The sequence below is a fragment of the Acanthopagrus latus genome, chromosome 6 (genome assembly GCF_904848185.1).
Source record: "Acanthopagrus latus isolate v.2019 chromosome 6, fAcaLat1.1, whole genome shotgun sequence".
NCBI lineage: Eukaryota > Metazoa > Chordata > Actinopteri > Spariformes > Sparidae > Acanthopagrus > Acanthopagrus latus.
The window spans coordinates 33000187-33022818 of record NC_051044.1 but is presented as its reverse complement, the minus strand read 5'-3'; the positions used below and the strand labels follow the sequence as shown (position 1 = coordinate 33022818).

The 22632-nt window shown below is 41.8% G+C and overlaps 1 protein-coding gene across 2 annotated transcripts in view; it reads left to right on the top strand.

Annotated features, from left to right (window-relative positions):
- The first annotated feature begins 247 nt into the window (after nt 1-247).
- Nucleotides 248-22632, top strand: part of sypl2a (synaptophysin-like 2a) — a 42076-nt gene continuing 19691 nt past the window's right edge. Inside the window, exons 1-4 of one of the 2 annotated variants that reach the window (XM_037100867.1) lie at nt 248-473; nt 677-751; nt 4951-5081; nt 22508-22626. In XM_037100867.1, the coding sequence (XP_036956762.1) occupies nt 748-751; nt 4951-5081; nt 22508-22626 (254 nt within the window). In that variant the 5' untranslated portion in view covers nt 248-473; nt 677-747. The remainder of the gene's footprint in view (nt 474-676; nt 752-4950; nt 5082-22507; nt 22627-22632) is intronic. The other variant, XM_037100868.1, reaches the window with a different exon arrangement.

The following is a 22632-nucleotide window of genomic DNA, read 5'->3' as shown; positions in this document are numbered from 1 at the left end:
TGTTTTTTTTATAAATGTAATTAAGATTTTATAGCAAAAGATAATTTTGGAAAATAAAGCTGAGATGTTGGAAGAGCATACGAACTCTTCTATGAAACGAATTATTGCCTTCAGGCGGAGTAAATGTAATAACTAATATTCTGTGGTTGAAGTAGGCCAACTGGGTTGACACGTTTCGTTTGTTTTTGAATAACATTTATACGTTTTCGTTATTTTGAAAAGCACTAACCGGAAGTGTGTATTTTATTTTGGCCAGTGTGACAGCATTTCATTTTGACAGAAGTCTTATCGGTTGCTGGCTTGGCTGGAAGTTTCTGACTCCTGCTGACACTCAGTAGAAGTTGTATCGCTTTCCCCTCTTTGAATGCAAGCGGAGTATAGCTTTAAACTAACTTCACAGCCAAACTCACAACTTTAGGAGGGAAATAATAACTGCTTTCTGGTTGTTGCACGTCTCGATGGACACTGTTCAGGTGGGTGAGTTAGCTTAATACCCAGTGTTAGCATTAGCATGTCGCTAGTCATAGTTTGCTAACAAGGGCAGGGCCAGTTAGCCGCAAGGTGACAAACAGGTAAAGATAGTTGTTCGGGTGCTAATGTGAACTCGTTTTCATCTGGTAAACTAGGTACGTGTTTCCATATCTGTCTTTTGACACACCTTTTATGGTATCAACAGAAATTGACATCTGGATTTTCTCTGGACTTGGGACCATTGAAAGAACCTCTCGGATTTATTCGGGTCCTAGAATGGGTAAGTGAAGTCTGAAAGTCCTTTAAATCTTAATAAAACGGACACAATAACATCAGTTGCAAGTGATTCCCACGCGATCAACCAATGTGGTCAGCATTTCTCTCAATTTATCCTCGTGATGTTAATATTTCGTGCTTGTCCATTCCACTAATTCCACTAGACATCATGTAAGGGTGTCGTCATCAAGTTACTATTTATTTACATGTTCTAAAGTGAGAAGGCTGAAAAAAACATCAGAAATGGTTACTGTCCCTTTGCTGCGTGTCACTCCCCCTCTTACCCTGTTTCTTGTCACACTCTTCAGCTATCCTGTCAATAAAGCCAGAAAAGGCCAAAGAAAGAAAGAAATGGTTACAGGTTCTTCTGACTTTACTTTGCTCATTTGTAACTTTGTCTTGGCTTTAGCTATTGATTTATCACGTAAAATGTTTTACTTAAATTAGAATGTCTGTTGAACCTTACACTCTTTCCACAGTAAATTTGAATATGTACGTATATACTACTACTTACACTTGTACTAATATTTGTTGACCAAACTGGAAGCTGAAACAATTATCAGGAAATTGCTGGAAATTGTGAGTTCTAAATTGAAATGGAACAACTAACATAATAGTCGTTGCATCATTTCAGATGGTTGTGCAGTGCCATCTAGAACAGGAGTGTGGTTGATATCATGTGTTGTTACAAAAAAAAAAGTCCATTCACAGTGAAGCAAACGATCAAGAGGCTGGGGCCAAACTGAAAGCGGAGATCTAAGTCAGTGCTGTGAACTAAATGTATGCAGCTGTTGCAAGGATGGCCAGCTGGCGAGAATAAAGCATCTTGGATATACAGTATGTGCTGCTGATAAGTAGAACATAATTTGATATCAGTACCATGTGTGTCCGTGTGATTGACTTGGATAAGTAATCTGAATGGACCACGTACTAAATAAAGAAAATGCTCAAGAATGCCCCTGCTTATGTGACTGACTGCTAATATTCATAGTGCCCTATATTTCTGGTTGATGCAGACTACTGTGCTAAATGCCCCATTACAGCAGGCAGTGATGTTTGTATTGAGGAGCAGCCATGTCCTGTTAGTATATAACATTATATAGCAGGTGAGTTCCACTCAACAAGGTGTACTGGAAAGCTCAGCTTACTGTTTTGCTCAGTCCTTACTTAGGGTTAGTATCAAACCTCAGTACCTAAAATATTGGTCAAATTGTGACCAAAGTGTATAATTTTCTTAGTTTTGCAGGGTTTTCTCTTCATTTTCATTTTTTTGACGGCAAGAACAATGACAAGCGAGGCACCTCACTAAAAGGTTGTAAATGAGTCAACAGTTTAGCTAATTCCAAAGTTAAGCCAATTCCATTGAGTACAGCTCGCAAAGTAGAAAGTAGTATTATGGGCTAACACTAGCCCGGTTCACACTGCCCTTTGAGTGTGGGGATCCTGTGCCAATTCTCCACCTCAACCTCTGTGTTAAAGTATCAGATGCGGCAACGGGGGAAATTTCGCTCTGGTGCTGATACTCTGGAGGCAATATCAGTGGTGCAGCATTGGCACATTGCACCTGTTCTGGCCGAAAACAGCGTCTGTCACGGGCTGAAAACTTTAACTCACTGAGTATTTGTGTTTAGGATCCGCAGCACTGGCTTGCTTTGTGAATTACACAGCGGTTCATATTTACACCAGAGTTGCTTGGTTCTGTGTGAAAGGCAGAGAATTGGCAAACCGCTGCTGTGGCGGTAATGCGCCATCTCTATATGAAAAGTGCAACTGATGTGACTGATAATAGAGTGACTGCTAAAACCTGCAGAATCAACCTTAATTGCAGATGATACTTTAAATTTGGGTTATGAGTTTGCATATGTATTGACAGTTGGAGCAAAACATTTGGGAGTAGAATGTTTGAAAGGAAGCAGTTAGGCTGTATAAGTTTTCATAGTCCATTTTTGGCAGTTGGATGTAGAGCTGACATGGTAAACTTACCAGGAAACTGACTGTAAACCATGCTGGCTGTTGCAGTGCAGCAGTCTTTGAGCATCTCCCTGTTGGTGAGGTGCAGTGGTATAAATAGGCATACTGCATATACCACTGGGATGACTCGGCATACATGCATTGGATTGTGTAATGTAAAATTGGTGCCAGAACTGGTTTCAGCAGGTTTTTTGCCGGAACTGGTTTCAGCAGGTTTTTTTTACTGACATGCTTGAATACTTGAGGAACAAGCACACCTGCAACAACAGCCATGGTTAAATGGGCTTGACGCAGCAGTCGGTTTTACTGATGTCGCATGGTGGTGGTCCTACACTCTTAACATGATTTGCTTACTGCCCCCTCTGTCACTTTGCTTTTTATAATCAATACTTAATTGGACAATATAAGTTAGCAGGAGTCACATTTCACTTATCACACAAAAAGAGTAATGGGCCTTTCAGATTGGGTTTAGTGCAGGTCATCGCCACAAACTTTGTGAAAACCTCCTGCATTGGTTTAGCACAGTCCATTTTAAATAATTGGTTTCAGAGCACAGCTATGCTGTTGTCAGGGTCTGTCTAAATGCCCAATAAAGAGAGTTGAACAACAAAACATTTTTTTCCAGACTGTCCTTTGGTAGTTAATCTTCTTGGTATTACCTTCCTTTTCTTTTTCTAATTTTGCCTCAAATGTTGGTGCACACATTATATGTTAATTTGTTTTGAAAAAGCCTGTTTAGAAAGGTTAAAACTGAAGACTTCACATCTAAGGTCCCTCTTTATGTAACACAGAAATTTAAAGGTCTAAATCACCCTATAATGCATAAAAATGTTCCCATATGGCTATAGAAACAGGACACTCAAGGTGCCCTTCTTCAAGAGGCCCACTTGGATATTTTAGAACATATGAAGCCAGTAAGTGGTTGGGTTGGTCATGTAGCTTGCTTCTCTTTTTCCTTCAAAAGCAGAGGTGTTGCAATTTGGGTACATAAATGTCTGCCTCTCACAATAGGAAAGGTAATTGTAAATGAAAAGGGCTTTGTTGTATGTGTTTCTGTTTTTTAATCAAGAATCTGTAGTGCTTAAGCATCTATGAGTCACAATTGTACTCTAGATTGCTAGCCGAGGTATCAAATCTTTCAACAGACTTGGTTATATTCGGAGGGGACTACAGCTGTGATTGTAATCACATCTAATTGATTTTAAATCTCATACACAACTAAGTTAAAAAAAAATCAGAGGCCACGCTTAATTGTGTTGTCTTAATGTTATGATCTGATCTTATTTGATGCTTTGAGAATTCTTAACCCAAAGTACATTTTTCTCACTTATCAGTCATTTTCTAGAATTGATTATTTCCTGACTTCAAGGGCAATATTGGATAGAACAGGTATTTGTACAATTTGCTCTAGTACATTAAGCGACCATTCACCTAAATTTATTACATTTTCCCCACCATACATAGGCCCTGCAAAGAGGCACTGGCGGCTGAATCCATCACTCTTAAGTAATGATGTCTTCAGAGCAGTTAGATATTTATATTAAGCTGCCAAAGCTTATTCGTAGGAGAGGTTGCATTGTATCTTTTATGGCTTGAAAAAAAAGAAGAGAAGGAAACTACTAGGGGTGGTTAATCAGCCCAGTTTCCTGATTCGATTTGATTCCAATTATTGAAGTCTCGGTTCGATTACAAATCGATTTTCATTAACAATTATTGATCTTCCATTTAACATCAGTCAGCTGCTGAATTATTTTACTTCTCTTTTGAGTAACACCTCACAGCACCTTCAATATTGTATAGTGTAACTGTAATATCAAAATTATTATTTTCTATTTTGTTTTAAATGTAGTCTTTCACTGTTAAAAGAAAGTTGCCAAGCTCAGCAGCCAGACTCATGTTCGAAGCATTGTCGGTGACAAGAACCAGGTCTTGTTTCTCTATTCCCCTCTCGTCTGCCATTGCTTTGAGAAACTCACACATATTTTCGCCTGTGTGGCAATCATCCATAGCTTTTGTCTAAAGTACATTGTACATTAGCTTCCATTAACTGCTGACATAATGAGCTGTAATGGTCACATGTGAGACTGTCATGTATGAGAAGGTTTGTTTTACAATTTAATTTATTTTTCTTTTTTTTTTTTAAATCGATCTTTGGAAATGTAATAATCGACTCATAATCGTCAATATTATAATCGTGATTAATCAATAATCGATTTTTTTTACCACCCCTAGAAACTACAACCGAATTGAAGCTTGAAAGTGAACCAAAAGACTTGGAGACACAGCTTAAAGCGAAGCCGACCAAGGCTCTATGCAGACAGTTGGAGGAAAGCATTATTCTTCCAAAATCTAGAGTATCTGAGGTAGGAAATAAACCATGGAAATTACTTGTGCAGCTTGTTCAGAGAAGAGTGCTCATGAACGTAATATCACAATTTAGGAATGATAAAGGAAAGCTGTATTACCAAAATTAAGACTTGTGTGATACCATGCACAGTTATTACACAAAATTGTATACAAGTGAATGCTGTAAAGATATGGAGAAAACGGATACATTTTTACAATACAGTATACTTTTAGAATACAAGTCAGCTGTTTTAAACAGTGCTCTACAAATATTGCACGTCCTTTCTTGTAAAAAGTGGGTATACCAGGTAATACTGCTGCAGTCTTGCCTCAAAAAGAATGCAGTGCAACTCCTGGCCCATGCGCTGGTCATCTCCCACCTGGACTACTGCAACCCGCTCTTGGCTGGACTCCCAGCCTCTGTGACTAAACCATTGCAATGTATCCAGAACCCTACAGCGCACCTTGTTTTCAGTCTGCCTCTCTTCTCCCATGTGACCCCTCTCCTCTGTGACTTCCGCTGACTTCCTGTTGCAGCTCGCATCCAATTCAAGACAATGGTGCTGGCCTTCAAGGACGTCAGTGGAACTGCACCTTTCTACCTCCAAACACTGGTCAGACCACACGCCCTAGCGTGAGCACTTCGCTCCACTACATCATCTGGCCGGCTGGTACTGACATCGCTGGGGGCAAACAAAGGTTGCTCAGTGAAGTCACAAATTTTCTCTGTTCTGGCGCCTCAGTGATGGAACGAACTCCAACCAATGTCTTCCGAAAAGACTCAAGACTAACTTCGTTAGACTTTCACCTTGACCCTGCATAGCATGACTCGCATGACATTAAAAAATGTTCTGGAATTCATTGTTTTGGATGAACAACCCCTAACAGGCATTGAAAATGAGGGTTTCCACTACCTATTTGAACATATGGAGCTAAACTTAGTTTTCTATCACAAAAATATTCATGAAAGCGTGCAAAACACACATAGGAACGGTTAAATTACGTAAAAGTGATAAGCTTCAGCACAGACATGCGGAGCTCCAGCATGTCCTCCTTATCACATTTAAGTTGGCCTGGTGCGACGCGTCTGGTTTAATCAGTACTACTGCCGTGCTCGAGCACTTGAAGCAGAAGCATCCTGGGAAGCCTGGGTTCACTTTGGATCTGGTGGTGCAGTGGTGTGGGAGTTAATCCATGGTCTGTGTATGTCATGTGTTGGGAACCCCTGCTGATTAGTTTGCCAGAAAACTAAACTGCTATGTTGTTATGCTAATGGAATGCAGATCCTACTAGTGATCGTTTGTCCTCATCAACAGATTAAAAATAACGGCAGTTAACCAGGGTGAGGCAGATCATTACTGTGTTAAACTGGGACACAAGACCAAACAAAAGTGAAACTGAAACAGAATTATCTGCTGTGTTCCCTCTGTAATATTTGTCCACGCTAAGTAACATGCCCTGCTACTGACCCCTTCTGCTCTGCTTATGATCTCTGGTCATGCCTCTTGTCACACTACACTTACACTTACTACTACTACTACTACTACTACTACTACTACTACTACTACTAGTTAGTTTTTGTCCACACCCAAACATAATATGTATTAGGATTATGCACAACATGTCATATTTGTTTGTTGATGATTTAATGAAAAAAGTGTAAAGGACAAGCTTTAAAATGTTATTTTGGGTACATATGTTAATTGAGAAATAATCATATAATATTACATTGATCCAAAAAAGTAAAGGTTGGTTTAATCGGTTAATGGAAAAAATAATCAATAGATTAACTGATACAAAAGTAATCGCTAGGTGCAGGCCTACATTAAATTTTAAAAGTACACTGGTTGGACACATGTTGTAAGCCTCAAAGCCTGCAAAAACTTCCGTTGCTCAATCACTGTTCAGCACAGTCTCCAACAGTGTGTCTACAACAAACTGTACAAAAACTGCAAATTTGAAATGTCGCTTTCTAAGTCTGTCACTAATAGATGTCCGTCTTCTTCTTTTGCCTGTAGTTGTGAAAAGAAAGAAATTCATAAGTTAATGACTACCTGTTTGAATATTTTGTTTAAACAGACTTAATTGTCTATTAGTGAATTGTGATTTAACTTTTCTTAGTTTCAACTTTTGTTATTTTTTTTTTATATATATTTGATAAAAACTTTTTAAAAAATAGTTGCACTACAGAGAAGTTTGATTTCAATTTCAGCAACTATATTCTATATTGGATTTGCCTCAAATGTTTACTAACATCTTGATTCCTGTTTATTTTTAAGTTATTTGTTTACTTGACTTGTTATTTGTGATTAAGATTCTATATTTCTTTGTTTAAGCTGCTATATATTGGAATTTTAAATTCCTGTTTGCACTTAACATTTTCGAAGAAATTCTCATTTATTCTGATTCATTTGTTCATGTTTCATTTTGATATTAGATAATTCAGTAATTCATATTTGTGTTAATTTTTTCCATTTTGTTTTGACCAAATAAGAAAAGTAGTCAAGTCTGGCTGATGTTTCTATGTACAAATGAATGATCCCAGTCTATACTAGTGTGGTATACAGTTTATTAATTTAACACTGGTATCGGATCGGAACTCGATATCGGCCAATATCCAAAGCCCAGGTATTGTATCGGGACTGAAAAAGCTGGGTCAATGCATCCGTAGTCCATTGGCCCATCCCAAGCAATGCAACTATAACTTCAACTGAAAAGTTGCAATCCTTTCAACTTCTAAAAATCAGGCAAGCCATTCCACAGGAAAACAATGGGAATTGGGCTGCTGCAGTCTATGTGGAAACTTGGTCATTAGTTCAGTGGCTCTGCTTTTTGACTTTAAGGATCTTTGCTCCATTGTGACAGTCACCATGCTTTCAAATCTGATTTTCATAGCTGCAGATATTGTTGTTCCAAGCTTTTAACTCTTAACTCTACCTCCAGTTTCTCCCAGCAATAGTTGCAGTTTGTTGTTAGTCTTCAGTCTCAAGGCTGAAATGAATCAGATTTCTTCCACAGTGAATTCTTAGTATTCTAGTGCTGGGAGATACAGTTTGCCTCCCCTCTCCCTCCTCTATGTTCTTGGAAGATGTTTATTCTTGATATTACTGGATGTCTAACTGGTCTGTATGCACAGTCTGTAAAAAAGGATATTAGCCAGTAACTGCAGTTTTTCACAGTGTCAGGTGGAGGGTGGTCACCATTAAGGGAGGTGAGGGTCAAGTTATTTTTGTGGTCATGACCCACTGGTGCGGTTTCTGGAACACTATCACTGTATGTCCACGTCAGGAGCTATATACAAATAAAAGTACTCATATAAAAAGCTAAATTGCTCATGTCATAGCCGTATGACTGGCTGTTGCTGTCTATTATCTGTCTTACCACTCCTTGATCAGCAGAGGTAATGAGGAATGCATCAGTCAGTCTGAGAGGCTGGGTGGGGCACTGGATTCTGGACAGGGAACCCCTGCCCTATCTGAAGGGTTTATTTGAGGTGCTGTCAGATCAGCCTGGGTGGGTCAAACAGGGCTGAGATGAAAGCTGAGAAATGTTGTTGAGATCCAGAGACACCTGAAAGATAAAACCCATTCCTGAAAAGCCTCAGTGGGCCTGAAGCTTGCTAAATACTGTGCTCAATTTCTCTCTCCCTGTTTTTCTGTCTGTCTTCCTGTGATTACACTACTGCAGCCTACACGCTTTTCAGCACGATGGTTGTACTCACCCTGTACTTAAGACCATTGTATACAACTTTTATGTGGTTGAAAAGGATCCTGAGAATTTGGGAATGTGTGTCGTGAAGATGTGGGCATAAGTAAACAAAGGGCATTATTCTTGAGAGAAATTACGGAAGCAAGAATCACATGCCCTAATCAGAGGCATTTCATTGGAGGGAGGATGTCCGGGAGGGTGGGGGTGTGTGTATGTGTGGAGGGGGGTGCCCTTTGTCACTTAGCACTCCTAGGTGCTGTAGTGCTCATACTTTACAGTACAGTGACTGCAACAACACCATTTGGTTATATTAAAAGCAAATGTTTGAACATATCATATGGTCACAGTAATATGAAATCCACAAACCTCCAGTTTGGGTTGCCTATAATTAAGGGATTACAAGCCATTGGTGGGTTGAGGTCATTTTCCAAACCCTTGTATCTATTCAAAAACTTTCAAAACATTGTGCATAATACCAAATATGCATTGTCATCCAGCAGCAGGTTTGTTTGTTGCTGTGAACTTTAGGTATCCCTGCCCACTTTATCCAATCATGACGGCCAAGCAAAGAAAATGCTTAAAAGATGTAAGAGTCAAGGATTCTCTTACCAGTGTTATGCACTGTTACCCAATTGTTCCTCTCTTTTCCCTATACCCCTCCAACACCGACGTTGGCAGTGCACATGTCAGAATGTCTGGCTGCTCCGCTTGGACACCTGTATATCACCTCAAACACAACCTTAGTAAAATTGAACTCCTCTTCATCCCGGGGAAAGACTGCCCTCGCATGGACCTGTCGATGATGTCATGGTATCACCTTCATTGACTTCGAGGAGCCTGGGTGTAATCCTCAACAACTGACTGTCCTTGGCCCCCAACATCACTGGTGTGGCCCGATCCTGCAGATTTGCCCTCTACAGCATCCACAGGATCCGAACTCAACGCAACTCCTGGTCCAAGTGCTGGTCATCCCCCGCCTGGACTACTGCAACTTGCTCTTGGCTTGACACCCAGCGTCTGTGACTAAACCGTTGCAATGTATCCAGAACGCTGCAGAATGCCTCGTTTTTATTCTGCCCAAATTCTCCCATGTGACCCCCATCCTCTGTAATGAAAATGACAGTAATGATGCCCTGCACATAGATGGCTCTGGCTCTCCCATAAGGCTTGACAGAGACTCTGCACTCACTGGGAAGCATCATGGAGGTGGGGTCTGCATCTATGTTAACAAGAACTGGTTCTCATCTGTAGTGGTTAGGGAAGAGTTGTGTAACTCCGAAATTGAACTGCTGGTTATTTCCCTTTGCCCATTCCACCTACCACAGGGATTTCCACAAATTTTTATCATACTAGTTTACATCCACCCCAAAGCAAAAGCTTCTGTTGCGGCTGAGCATGTTAAGAACACTATGAACAGGTTAGAATCAGTTTCTCCAGATGGTCCCAAATTCTTTATGGGTGATCTTAACCACTGTTCACTTGACAAATCTCGTAAAGGGTTTGATCAGTATATTGGCTGTACCACACGATTTGGGAAGACACTAGACAAATGCTATGGCTCTATTCCTAACGCATACAGAGCTGTTCCCCTCCCCCCCTCTAGGCTCTGCAGACCATAATAGCATTTTGCTTGCTACCACTTGCCTGCCTGTTTACTGTCTTCTAGCAACATTGATGAGCAGGTGGACACAGTTACATCATACATCTCCTTTTGTGTGGACAGTAAAATCCCAGTCAAAACCATTACAATATTCCCTAATAATAAACCCTGGGTCAATAAAGAACTAAAACAAGTACTCAATAGGAAAAGAAGGATTTTATTCACTGGCTCGGAGGAGGAAAAGGAGGTCAATCGAGAGGTCGAGTGCACCATTAAAAAAGGCCAAGCTTGACTGTAAGAACAAAGTGGAGGTCTCCTTTTCCCAGTGGAACCTCCGCTCTGTCTGGCAGGGCCTGAAGTAAACCTATTCAGGTTGATGGCTGCAACATCTCCACACTCCATCCTGATGATTCAGCTCTCACCTTCACCAGGGAAGAGGTAGTGAGAGCCCTCAAGAGGACCAAATCCAACACCGCAACTGGACCTGACAACATCTGTGGGCGGACCGTAAAGCATTGTGCCGCGCAGCTGGGGGAGGTATTCCAGCAGCTGTTCAAGACCTCCTTGAACTGCAGCACAGTGCACCAGAAGTGGAAACATTCCACAGTCATTCCCATCCCCAAGAAGGGCCCCACCAAGGTACTAAATGACCTGAGGCCTGTGGCCCTGACCTCCTTGGTGATGAAGGCAATGGAGAGGATTGTCAAAAACTCCATCACCAAGTCTGCTGAGCCATTGATGGACACACTACAGTTTGCATACAGAGCCGGCAGGGGAGTGGATGACGCCAGGATATTCATCTTGGAGACCATCCACAAACATCTGGAAACCCCCAACACCACTGCTAGGCTCCTGTTTGCGGACTTCTCTTCTGCATTCAATACCATGCAGCCACACATACTTGCCGAGAAGTTAATAACCCGGTTCAATTTGGATCACCAGCTCACCATGTGGATTACTGACTTTTTAACCAACCGATCACAGAGGGTGCCTGTTAATGGCACCTACTCTGACATCCTCCACACCTCAATCGGCTTCTCGCAGGGCTGTGTCCTATCACCTCTGCTTTACATCCTCTACACCGATGACTGCAGGTCCACCCAGCCAAATTGTCACCTGGTTAAATTTGTTGACGACACAGTCCTGCTATCTCTGCTCTCTACCCCAAACCTTCACCACAGCTCTGTTCTTCAGGACTTTATCACCTGGTGTGAGGGTGCCTGTCCCCAGCTGAATTCAACAAAGACTAAAGAGGTGATAGTGACATTCTCCAGCAAGCAGAGACAACTGGCAGAGGCCATCACTACCACCATCCGGGGGAAACCTGTGGAGGTGGTGGAGTAATACAGGTACTTGGGAACAATTTTTGACAGCCACCTTTCTGTTTCTGCAAAACACTGAGGAGATCCTGAGAAACACTGTCCACGCTGCAGAACATAAAGGGGGAGGGCCACCTTTGTCCCCACAGTAGTCCAGCTCCTGAACTCTGACTTCTCCCTGTTCCAACATCACTGCCTCTCAACTGACTGAATACACACAGCACAACACACTTTACCATGAAGCACAGAGCACTTTGACTGTGACAGGCACTGAAAATACTGACTATAGCACGTTATATGATCTTATATTGTTGACATTCTGTTTGTCCTTTTTTAATGATGCTGCTCCTCGTGCCTTTTCAATTGCCCCTTGGGGACAAATTAAGTGTTTTGAATTGAATCGAATTGATTTGAACCTCTGCTGGCTTCCTGTTGCAGCCTGCATCTTTCATGGATTTCTGACAGTTTGTAACCACTTTTTTTATGAGAGCATTTGGACGAACAACAAGCAGTGAACCTGCAAGATGACCATTATCAGTTTGTGTTTAGGGGCATTTCTAACATACATGTCAGCCTCTGTGGGCGTATAGTACTGTGGGCTTCATTAAACTGAGCAACCTCTGATACTACTTCATGTAAACTGTGTAATAATGTTTAGAAAGCTCACTTTGTTAGACCATTAAATTTCCATTTATTATTACATTTGTGCTAGGGCTGGCTTTTTGACGGAAAACTGCTGTATGAAATCCCATTGTGCCCTGAGCCTGCTCTGTGTCTCTATTTTAGCACATAATGCGTCGCCTTTAAAAATAGAATGAAACAAGTAGCCGCCAGGATCTCATCAGCATTGTAGTCGAGTTGTAATCTGTTCACAGATATAGTACCTTAACAAGGTTTTTCCTGGCTCAGAATGGACCCCTGGTGCTACCTAAGGGAGTAAGATTTTTAAGTCAGTATCACTCAGAGATTAGTCTTAAAAACGTTTTTGTGCGATGTGAATTGCACACATTCTACACAGCGCCCAGTAGAGCCTTCATGATTCATTCAGGTCTGAGCCCAGTCCCAGTCCTTCAGCCAACATCATTCATCCTGACTTGCGTGTTTGCATGCCTTCAAGCTGCAAATGAAGAGAGGCAGTTCAAAACTTCAAATGTTTAAATCAAACTTTATTGCTAAATTTACAACCTTCCTGAGAAATTAGTTAGAAACAGCCACAAACTGGACATATTTGAACCCAAACAGGTATTTCTGACACATTCAAACTCCGGACTGCAGTTTGTGCTGAGTGGCATCACAGTTTTTCTGCAGAGTCAGTTCATGTAAAAGGTTAGAGGAAATGGTCTGTGTTCCCCTCTGCTTTCCATTCTTCCTGCTAGTGTCTGTATTCTGTTACCATAGTTGAAGCTATCAGCTTGTTTTTCTCACTTGAGAAGAACGTTTTGCTGACATTAATTCTTGCAAAAATTACAGAACGACTTTTGCAAGGTAAAATATTCATTCACAGTTAATATACAACATTCAAAAAATCTTGCTTATCTTTTTCTTGTTGTCAAGTTTAGTGTTGTCTTCTGAATGCTTCTTTATAAGTATGTTACACTGCTGCAGCAGTATTTTATCAGTATTTTATCAGTTACCACAGGACAAATCTAAGCAAGGCAAGTTTATCTCCTTCCAAACACAACAGCACTTCAAAATACATTACCTAAGGCCAAGAAATCCATCAGAATATCATGAAGATGGGTATAATTAATAAAAGTAGAAAAACGCAGACAGAGAAAAAAATAACTGACAAGAAATACAGTGTTTCTGCACCTATAACGCAGAAAGAAATTGCCCTCAAATTAAATTAAGTTGCAGTATATCAATTATGAATTAATTAACAAAGTGTTGCCTAATGATATTAGGGAACTACTGATTGCATGTCAGTTGTTCATACGCTTTTTGGGAAGACCAGACAAAACTGCTTGAGATGAAGCCCGAAATGAGTTTCTCTAAAACTTGTATATAGGTAAAATGTTGTAATTCTTTATACCATGCTATATGGCTTGGTAATTGATTAAAACATGTAAATATCAGTGCCACCTTTGGGTGAATGGAACACCTGGAAATGGCTGTTGCTGTTTTGTATTTTTTAATATTATTATTAATATTAATTGATTAGTCAATATTAAACCTTCAGTAAAATTGGAGTCAAGTTTTGTAATGCCTATCAAGTCAGATGTCAAATGTACAGAACAGAAGACTATATAATGTCTAATCCTGCTTTATATGTGTATGCAGAATATGACATTTAACTCCTTGTAAACTGAACAGAGCTGGACTGGTTGAATCTGAATGTTTGGTTTGTCAGCATCATGGGTCCGTGTATCGTCTGATCATTCAGTTATTCCATTTAATCTGGCACATGAAAAAACTACTCAGTATTTCATTTTTCTATATGCACCAAACATTGAAAACTGGTGTCTGTTTTCCTATTTTCAACCCAAAACAAAAGATATAATGAACAAGGAAACCAAAACAAAATAATGAATCTAATTTACATTTTCCGTTATTGTTATACCATTTCCCATGGTACAGTTCTGTTGTGTGGCCATGCTTTGCGCATGAGCAATGTATAGTCTGGTATCTCTGGTCGCTAATTACGTTTTCAATAAAGCATTGGGAGAAAAAAAAAATCTCTGGTCATGTAATATGATGTGGTCAAGCCAGCTGTGGTTCACGTTTACTTGGTCAAATCAACCGTACCTTTTTTTTTTTTTTTTCCAGTGCGCAAATCTACTAACATTTACGGTAATCGTACTGAACCCGCTCTGACTGTGGGTCAGACTGCAGTCTCACATCAGAACCATGAAACATACGATACTTTTACAGTCATTATTCCCGGTAGTAAACTAAATGTGTCATGTAGGCATCCTTCCAGATTTCAAAATAAAGGTTGACGTGAGCGAGCAAAAAAAAATGTTGTCTCCATAAGTATTCCAAGATTCATATACTGGTGAATTTAGTACTTCCTAGACTACTTGTATGAATGATATTAAGTACTTTTACTGTGTACTTTTTGAGTAATCATGTGTCAAAATCCTTAACGGAGGACAAGATTAATGATATTTCACCCAAATTTGATGTGGAATAAAACTGTTTTTCCCATAAGTAGTCCAAGATTCATATACTGCTGAATTTAGCACTTCCTAGACTACTTACATGAATGATATGCAGTATTTTTACTGCGTTCACATGGGGCTGAGAGGAAGTATTTTGTAATGATTATACATTCATAATACACCAATAATAACATATACTGTACTCTAATATCAAATGATATTCTTTCTTTTGACTGTTATGATACATGATGTTAAATAAATCATACAGAGCGGCAATCTGGAAAGGAAACTATGAACTGTGTCCTCATTCCCCTCCCTCTAACCCCAAAGGGGTGGAACCCTATTGAGTTTGTGCCGGTTTATTAGGGTTCTAACCACGAAGAGGTAGAACCCTTCTGAAATTGTGCTGGTTTATTTTTATCATTGTTGTTGTTATTTTTATTTGTTTGTTTGTTTGTTTGTTGTCTGCCGCTTGAGCTCAAATTCCTGTGAGCTGGAATGGGCCAGATATTTGAAACTTGGCCCAATGATTGGAAAAGATGTGCATCAACTTTTATTAATATGAGCCCAGTCAGCTAGATGGTGGCACTGTAATTAAGGCTTGAAAATGCATTTTTGGGAAGTCTGATTGACTTGAAATTTGACACACAAGTCCAGCTCAATGTGCCCTACAAAAAAGCCTCTTGGACCATAAAGATTTTTGCAAATTTGCATATGTGAAAAACATCAACACCAAATCTGGTATACGGCTTCGGGGGATGAAAAGACAAATTTCTGATATAAATGAGCCAGATTGGTCAAAAAACACTGACCAATGTATGTTTGCAATGGGCGGGGCATAGAAATGATTGGCCATAACTCCTACACGCTTTTCCCTATCCCAGAACTTGGGCGCTATAAACATACACATGCATATCTCAAAGTCCATTGGGTGGAATTTCACCAAATTTGGTATGCATGCTCTAGGGACAAGTATTAAGTAATCTCTTGAGTGCCATGTTAATAGGTAAAAGTGGGCATGGCGTATTCGTGGAAGGACCCAGGGACACCAAAATTGGTACGCTGAGTATAAGTGACGTCCAAATACTGCTCCAAAAATGTAAGCCCAATCCGTCAGATTGGGGCGCTATAACATATAGGGTGTAAACATCAAAAGGCTCTTCCTGCCAAGCCATAACTGCTACTGACAATTGATTTTTCATACACGTCCTCCTGATAGTCCTCTACAAAAAAGCCTCTTGCACCATTTTGCTGATTTGCATAACATTAAAAACAGTAAAATGAATAGAACATTTGAAATAGTCATACTATCAACACCAAATATGGTAGATGGCATCGGGGGACCGAGCCAGTAATTTCTTTTATTAATGAGCGTGATCGGTCAAAAAACATGGCCGCCGTCAAGCAATATATCCTCGGGGCTTAGCGAATGTTGGCCCCAAATCATTAACCATTTTTCCGATTGTCACAAAATTCGGTTGTTATCTTCATCTTCATCTTCAGAAGGTGACTAGGAATACGCCCACCAAAACATTTTGAACTCATCCCTTAGGGGCAGATTACAGGCACACGTTACTGTGTGCATGAGTGAATGTGAAAAAATTCACACCCCCCTCGCACCCAGACGTATCAGGCGTATACCTGAATTTTTGTTAGTGATTTTGTTAAAAGGTTTTATATCTCAGTTCCAAAAAATTTGAATTTTCTGGCAATTTTTTGATGTGTCAGTCTTTATAGGATTAAATATTATAATACCTATTGAAACTTTGAAACACACATCAACAGGTAAAATTTGAATTCATATTTTAATGTTCAAACAAAGTCTCTTTGTGAAAGTATAACACAAATGCCTTTAGCATGTAGCTGACCCAATTTGGAGAAATTTGGGGCTTGTGTTGCACAGATCTTTGAGGAACATGGCGGCCGATGTCATCAACTGTGGGGGATGAAGGTCAGGGTGGCCGGTTTGGGTTAACCCTAACCTAACCCTACCCCTACACCTTCAGGGTTAGAATACTACTACTACTACTACTACTACTAATAATAATGATAATGATAATGATAATGATAATGATAATAATAATCATAATCATAATAATCATAATAATCATAGTAAACTGGCAAAAAAATAAATCTGTAAAAATAACAACAACAACAACTATAAAAATTTCAGAAGGGTTCTACACAATTTCTGAAGGGTTCTACCTCTTCGTGGTTAGAACCCTAATAAACCGGCACAAACTCAATAGGGTTCCACCCCTTTGGGGTTAGAGCCTCAATAATGATTTCACAACTTGACAGTAGTGCAATTTACATTTTTAATGATTTGCCATCCATGCCAGTGTTACGGGTCCGAGGAATGGGAGACCACGGTAACAAATATGTGACCTGTATAAAGCAGGTAAAGCAGGGGAATGAGGACACAGTTAATCGTTTCCTTTCCAGATTGCCACTCTGTATGATTTATTTAACATCATGTATCATAACATTCAGAGGAAAGAATATCATGTGACCTCATCTGTGTCCTCATTCTTCTGCACGGACAGCAAGTCTGTCATGTTGTAAAATTAAAGCTGATGATTTCATAGTGACAGATTTACAATCCATCCATCCATCTTCTTCCGCTTTATCTGGTACCGGGTCGCGGGGGCAGCTGTCTGAGAAGGGACACCCAGACTTCCCTCACACTTCCTCCAGCTCTGCTGGGAGGATCCTAAGGTGTTCCCAGGCCAGCTGGGCGACATAGTCGCTCCAGCGTGTCCTGGGTCTTCCCTGGGGTCTCCTCCCAGTGGGACATGCCAAGAGCACCTCCCGAGGAAGGCGTCCCGGGGGCATCCGAAACAGATGCCCGAGCCACCTCAACTGGCTCCTCTCGATGTGGAGGAGCAACGGCTCTACTCCGAGCTCCTCCCGGGTGACAGAGCTCCTCACCCTATCTCTAAGGGAGCGCCCTGCCACCCTGCGGAGGAAACTCATTTCAGCCGCTTGTATCCGGGATCTTGTTCTTTCGGTCATGACCCAAAGTTCATGTCCGTAGGTGAGGGTAGGAACGTAGATTGACCGGTAAATCGAGAGCTTCGCCTTTCGACTCAGCTCTCTCTTCACCACGACAGACCGGTATAACCCTAACCCTAACCCTAACCCGCACCGATCCACCTATCAATCTCACGCTCCATCCTTCCCTCACTCGTGAACAAGACCCCAAGATACTTAAACTCCTCCACCTGAGGCAGTAGCTCTCCCCCAACCCGGAGGGGACAAGCCTCCTTTTTCCGGTCGAGAACCATGGCCTCGGATTTGGAGGTGCTGATTCTCATCCCAGCCGCTTCACACTCGGCTGCAAACCGCCCCAGGACATGCTGGATTTCCCGGCCCGAAGGAGCCAACAAGACCACATCATCCGCGAAAAGCAGAGATGAAATCCTGTGGCTCCTGAACCAGATCCCCTCCGGCCCGTGGCTGCGCCTAGAAATTCTGTCCATGAAAATAATGAACAGAACCAGTGACAAAGGGCAGCCCTGCCGGAGTCCAACATGCACCGGGAACAGGTCTGACTTACTGCCGGCAATGCGAACCAAGCTCCTGCTCCGCTCGTACAGGGACCGTACGGCCCTTAACAGAGTCCCCGACCCCGTACTCTCGGAGCACCGCCCACAGAATGCCACGAGGGACACGGTCGAATGCCTTCTCCAAGTCCACAAAACACATGTGGACTAGTTGGGCAAACTCCCATGAACCCTCGAGCACCCTGCGGAGGGTATGGAGCTGGTCCAGTGTTCCGTGGCCCGGACGAAAACCGCATTGTTCCTCCTGGATCCGAGGTTCGACTATCGGCCGAATTCTCCTCTCCAGTACCCTGGAATAGACTTTCCCAGGGAGGCTGAGGAGTGTGATCCCCCGATAGTTGGAACACACCCTCCGGTCCCCCTTTTTGAATAGGGGGACCACCACCCCGGTCTGCCAGTCCAGAGGCACTGTCCCCGACTGCCATGCAATGTTGCAGAGACGTGTCAACCAAGACAGCCCTACAACATCCAGAGACTTGAGGTACTCAGGGCGGATCTCATCCACCCCCGGTACTTTGCCAACTACCAACTACCTCAGTGACTTCGGCTTGGGTGATGAATGAGTCAACCTCTGAGTCCTCAGCCCCTGCTTCCTCTATGGAAGACATGTCAGTGGGATTGAGGAGATCCTCGAAGTATTCCTTCCACCGCCCGACAATATCCCCAGTCGAGGTCAACAGATCCCCACCCTCACCGTAAAGAGTGTTGGTGGAGAACTGCTTCCCCCTCCTGAGGTGCCGGATGGTTTGCCAGAATTTCCTCGAGGCTGACTGATAGTCCTCCTCCATGGCCTCTCCGAACTTTTCCCAGACCCGAGTTTTTGCTTCCGCGACTGCCCGTGCTGCCGCTCGCCTGGCCCGCCGGTACCCGTCAGTTGCTTCAGGAGTCCCCCGGGCCAACCAGGCCCGGTAGGACTCCTTCTTCAGCTTGACAGCATCCCTTACTTCCGGAGTCCACCACCGGGTTCGGGGATTGCCGCCACGACAGGCACCGGAGACCCTACGGCCACAGCTCCGGACAGCCGCATCAACAATAGAAGTGGAGAACATGGTCCATTCGGACTCAATGTCCCCAGCCTCCCTCGGGATCAGGTCCAAGCTCTCCCGGAGGTGGGAGTTAAAGACCTCTTTGACAGAGGGTTCTGCCAGACGTTCCCAGCAGACCCTCACAATACGTTTGGGTCTGCCAGGTCTGTCCAGCTTCCTCCCCTGCCAACGGATCTGACTCACCACCAGGTGGTGATCAGTTGACAGCTCAGCCCCTCTCTTCACCCGAGTGTCCAAGACATACGGCCGGAGGCCAGATGACACGACCACAAAGTCAATCATTGACCTCCGGCCTAGGGCATCCTGGTGCCATGTGCACATATGGACACCCTTATGCTTGATCATGGTGTTCGTTATGGACAAACCATGACTAGCACAGAAGTCCAATAACAAAACACCACTCTGGTTCAGATCGGGGAGGCCGTTCCTCCCAATCACACCCCTCCAGGTAACACTGTCACTGCCCACGTGAGCGTTGAAGTCCCCCAGAAGAACGACGGAGTCCCCGGTTGGTGCACTCTTCAGTACCCCTCCCAGGGACTCCAAGAAGGATTTACAAGATTATTTTAAAATATATGTTATTATTGGTGTATTATGAATATGTAATAAAGGGCGTAACCATGGTACAGATATTGTTGTTTTTTTTTGTTTTTTTTTTTGGCTTAGGTTAAAAATAATGTTATCAAGCTGTTTAATCATTCAGATTTCTCACCTGATCATTTGTATGCCCAGAGCATGTTCCTGCCTGGCCACTACTTTCACCATGCTTCTCCCTCTCCCTGTGTCTCTGTGCTGCCTATATTGTGACCAGATACCATTTTTTTACCAGAAGAACAATGACTGGCCTTGATGATCATTTTAATTTGAATATTCTGCTTGTGTTGGGCTGTTGGTATTGCTTTCTCCGCTTTGTGGGAACTTCCATTATATCCCACCTTCTCTCTTCAACAACAACAACTGCTAAATCGGAATAGAGAGCGCAACCAAGTTTACAATTGGGATGGGGGGGGGTTCACACACTCATATTTTCCTTAAAAATGGTAATAAATTTAATATGCATAAGAAATAACGAGACAGATCTGTTGACAGGGTTTATAAAAGAGTGCACATTTAGCATATTTTCTGCTGTATAGTGGGGGGGACAGATTGCCCCACACACAACCCCCCCAAACAATGCGTGGTTAAGCACATGTCTATAATAATTACAAAACCTCCCTCTCAGCCCCATGTTGGTGTATGTCATTCTTGGATTTTTTTCTCAAGCTTTGATGACGACTAAAGCTTTAATTTGAGGGTTCTGCACAAACCCCTTATGTTGCACTTGGAAACTGCTAGAGCTACTCTCCTAGTTTGGGGCACACAGCTCCCAGTGCTCCTATTATCACCGGGACCTTTTTGGTCTTCACCTTCTACATCTGTTCAAGTTGTTCCTTTAACTCCTGGTACTTCTCAGTCTTTTTGTGCTCCATCTTCCTGATGTTACTGTCAACAAGATTTGGCACATCTATCTCAACTGTTCCCTTCTGCTCGAAGTCAACCACAGTCAACGTCTGCTGGCTGACGATCAGCTCACTTCTCAAGTTGTATCTATGGCCTTATATGCTTGGCTTGTTGTTATGACTGGAAAAAGACCTACTCCAATCTTTTACTTAACAAAAAGGGAGCAATACCACAGTCTAATAATACTCTGTTACAAGTACATTTCTACATCACATTTGTGCAAAAATACTCATTCTTGTTCTCTGTTAGGGATTTTGACACAGGATTATTTGAAAAGTACACAGTAAAAGTACTTCAAATTATGCGTGCAAGTAGCCTAGGAAGTACTAAGTTCAGCAGTATATGAATCTTGGACTACTTATGAAAACATGGAAACAATGTTTCTTTTTTGTTTTTTTTTCTTTTCTTTTCTCATGTCAACCTTTGCTTTGAAATCCGGGAGGATACCTTTGTGATACCTTGAGTTTATTGCTGGGAATAATGACTGTAAAAGTATGTTTCATGGTTCTCATTGTGAAACTGCAGTCTGACCCACAGTCAGAGAGGGTTCAGTACAACTACCGTAAATGTAAGTAGATTCGCACACTAGAAAAAAAGGCGTGGCTGATTTGACCAAGCAAACTCGAACCATTGTTGGCTTGACCGCAGTATATTACGCGACCAGAGATTTTTTTTTCTCCCAATGCTTTATTGAAAATGTAATTGGCGACCAGAGATACCAGATTATACATTGCTCATGCGCAAAGCGTGGCCACACAGCAGAAATGTACCATGGGAAATGGCATAACAGTAACGGAAAATGTAAATTAGATTCATTATTTCGTTTTGGTTTCCTTGTTTATTATATCTTTTGTTTTGGGTTGAAAATAGGAAAACACATACCAGTTTTCAATGTTTGGTGCATATAGAAAAACAAAATATTGACTCGTTTTTTCGTTTGCCAGATTAAATTGAATACTTGAATGATCAGATGATACACAGACCTTCATGCTATGGGTTTGCCATTTTTGCTTACAGCTTTCTGAGGGGGGAGGAAGGAGTAAGTTTCCTGTGTGGAAAACGGATGTAACAGAAGGGAAGTGAGTGATAGTGAAGTAGAGATGTTAGTTCAGAATGTGAGAGAAAAAAATTACGTTTGCTCCTGATGGGAATGGGAAAAGAATATTGTATCAATTCTATATTTATTTAAAACATGAAGCTTACCTCTGAGCATAAAAAGCAGTACAGTTTGAAAGTGTCAGAAGTCATAGAGACCCTACAGAGATGTATAATAAGATATATACTTTGCTTGGAACAACCATGTGTGTCACATGTTTTTTTTCCAATAAAAAGTATAATTGCCATATAAAAATCCTTAAAAAGGCATCTCCTCCTCTTACTTTATGAAAAATTCCAGAATATATGAAAATGCCATTCAAATGAAGTTTTCCTGCAACTTAACTGCACAGTCGACTCACAAAAACACATTCTTCACTAAAGGGTGAGATTAATGTTTGCAAATCGAGGACTTAAAAGTCATTCGATTGGATCTTAGGGCCCTATCAGTCAGACAAACGTGCCTCTCTTTTTATTAACATTGTTTCATTTTTATATCCCCCTGTAGGTGTTCACCATCTTTGCCTTTGCCACCACTGGAGGTTACTCTGGGAAGACGCACTTCACAGTCACCTGCTCTGGAGCCGAGGCAAAGGATGTCCAGTCTGTGTTTGGATACCCATTCAGGTACTG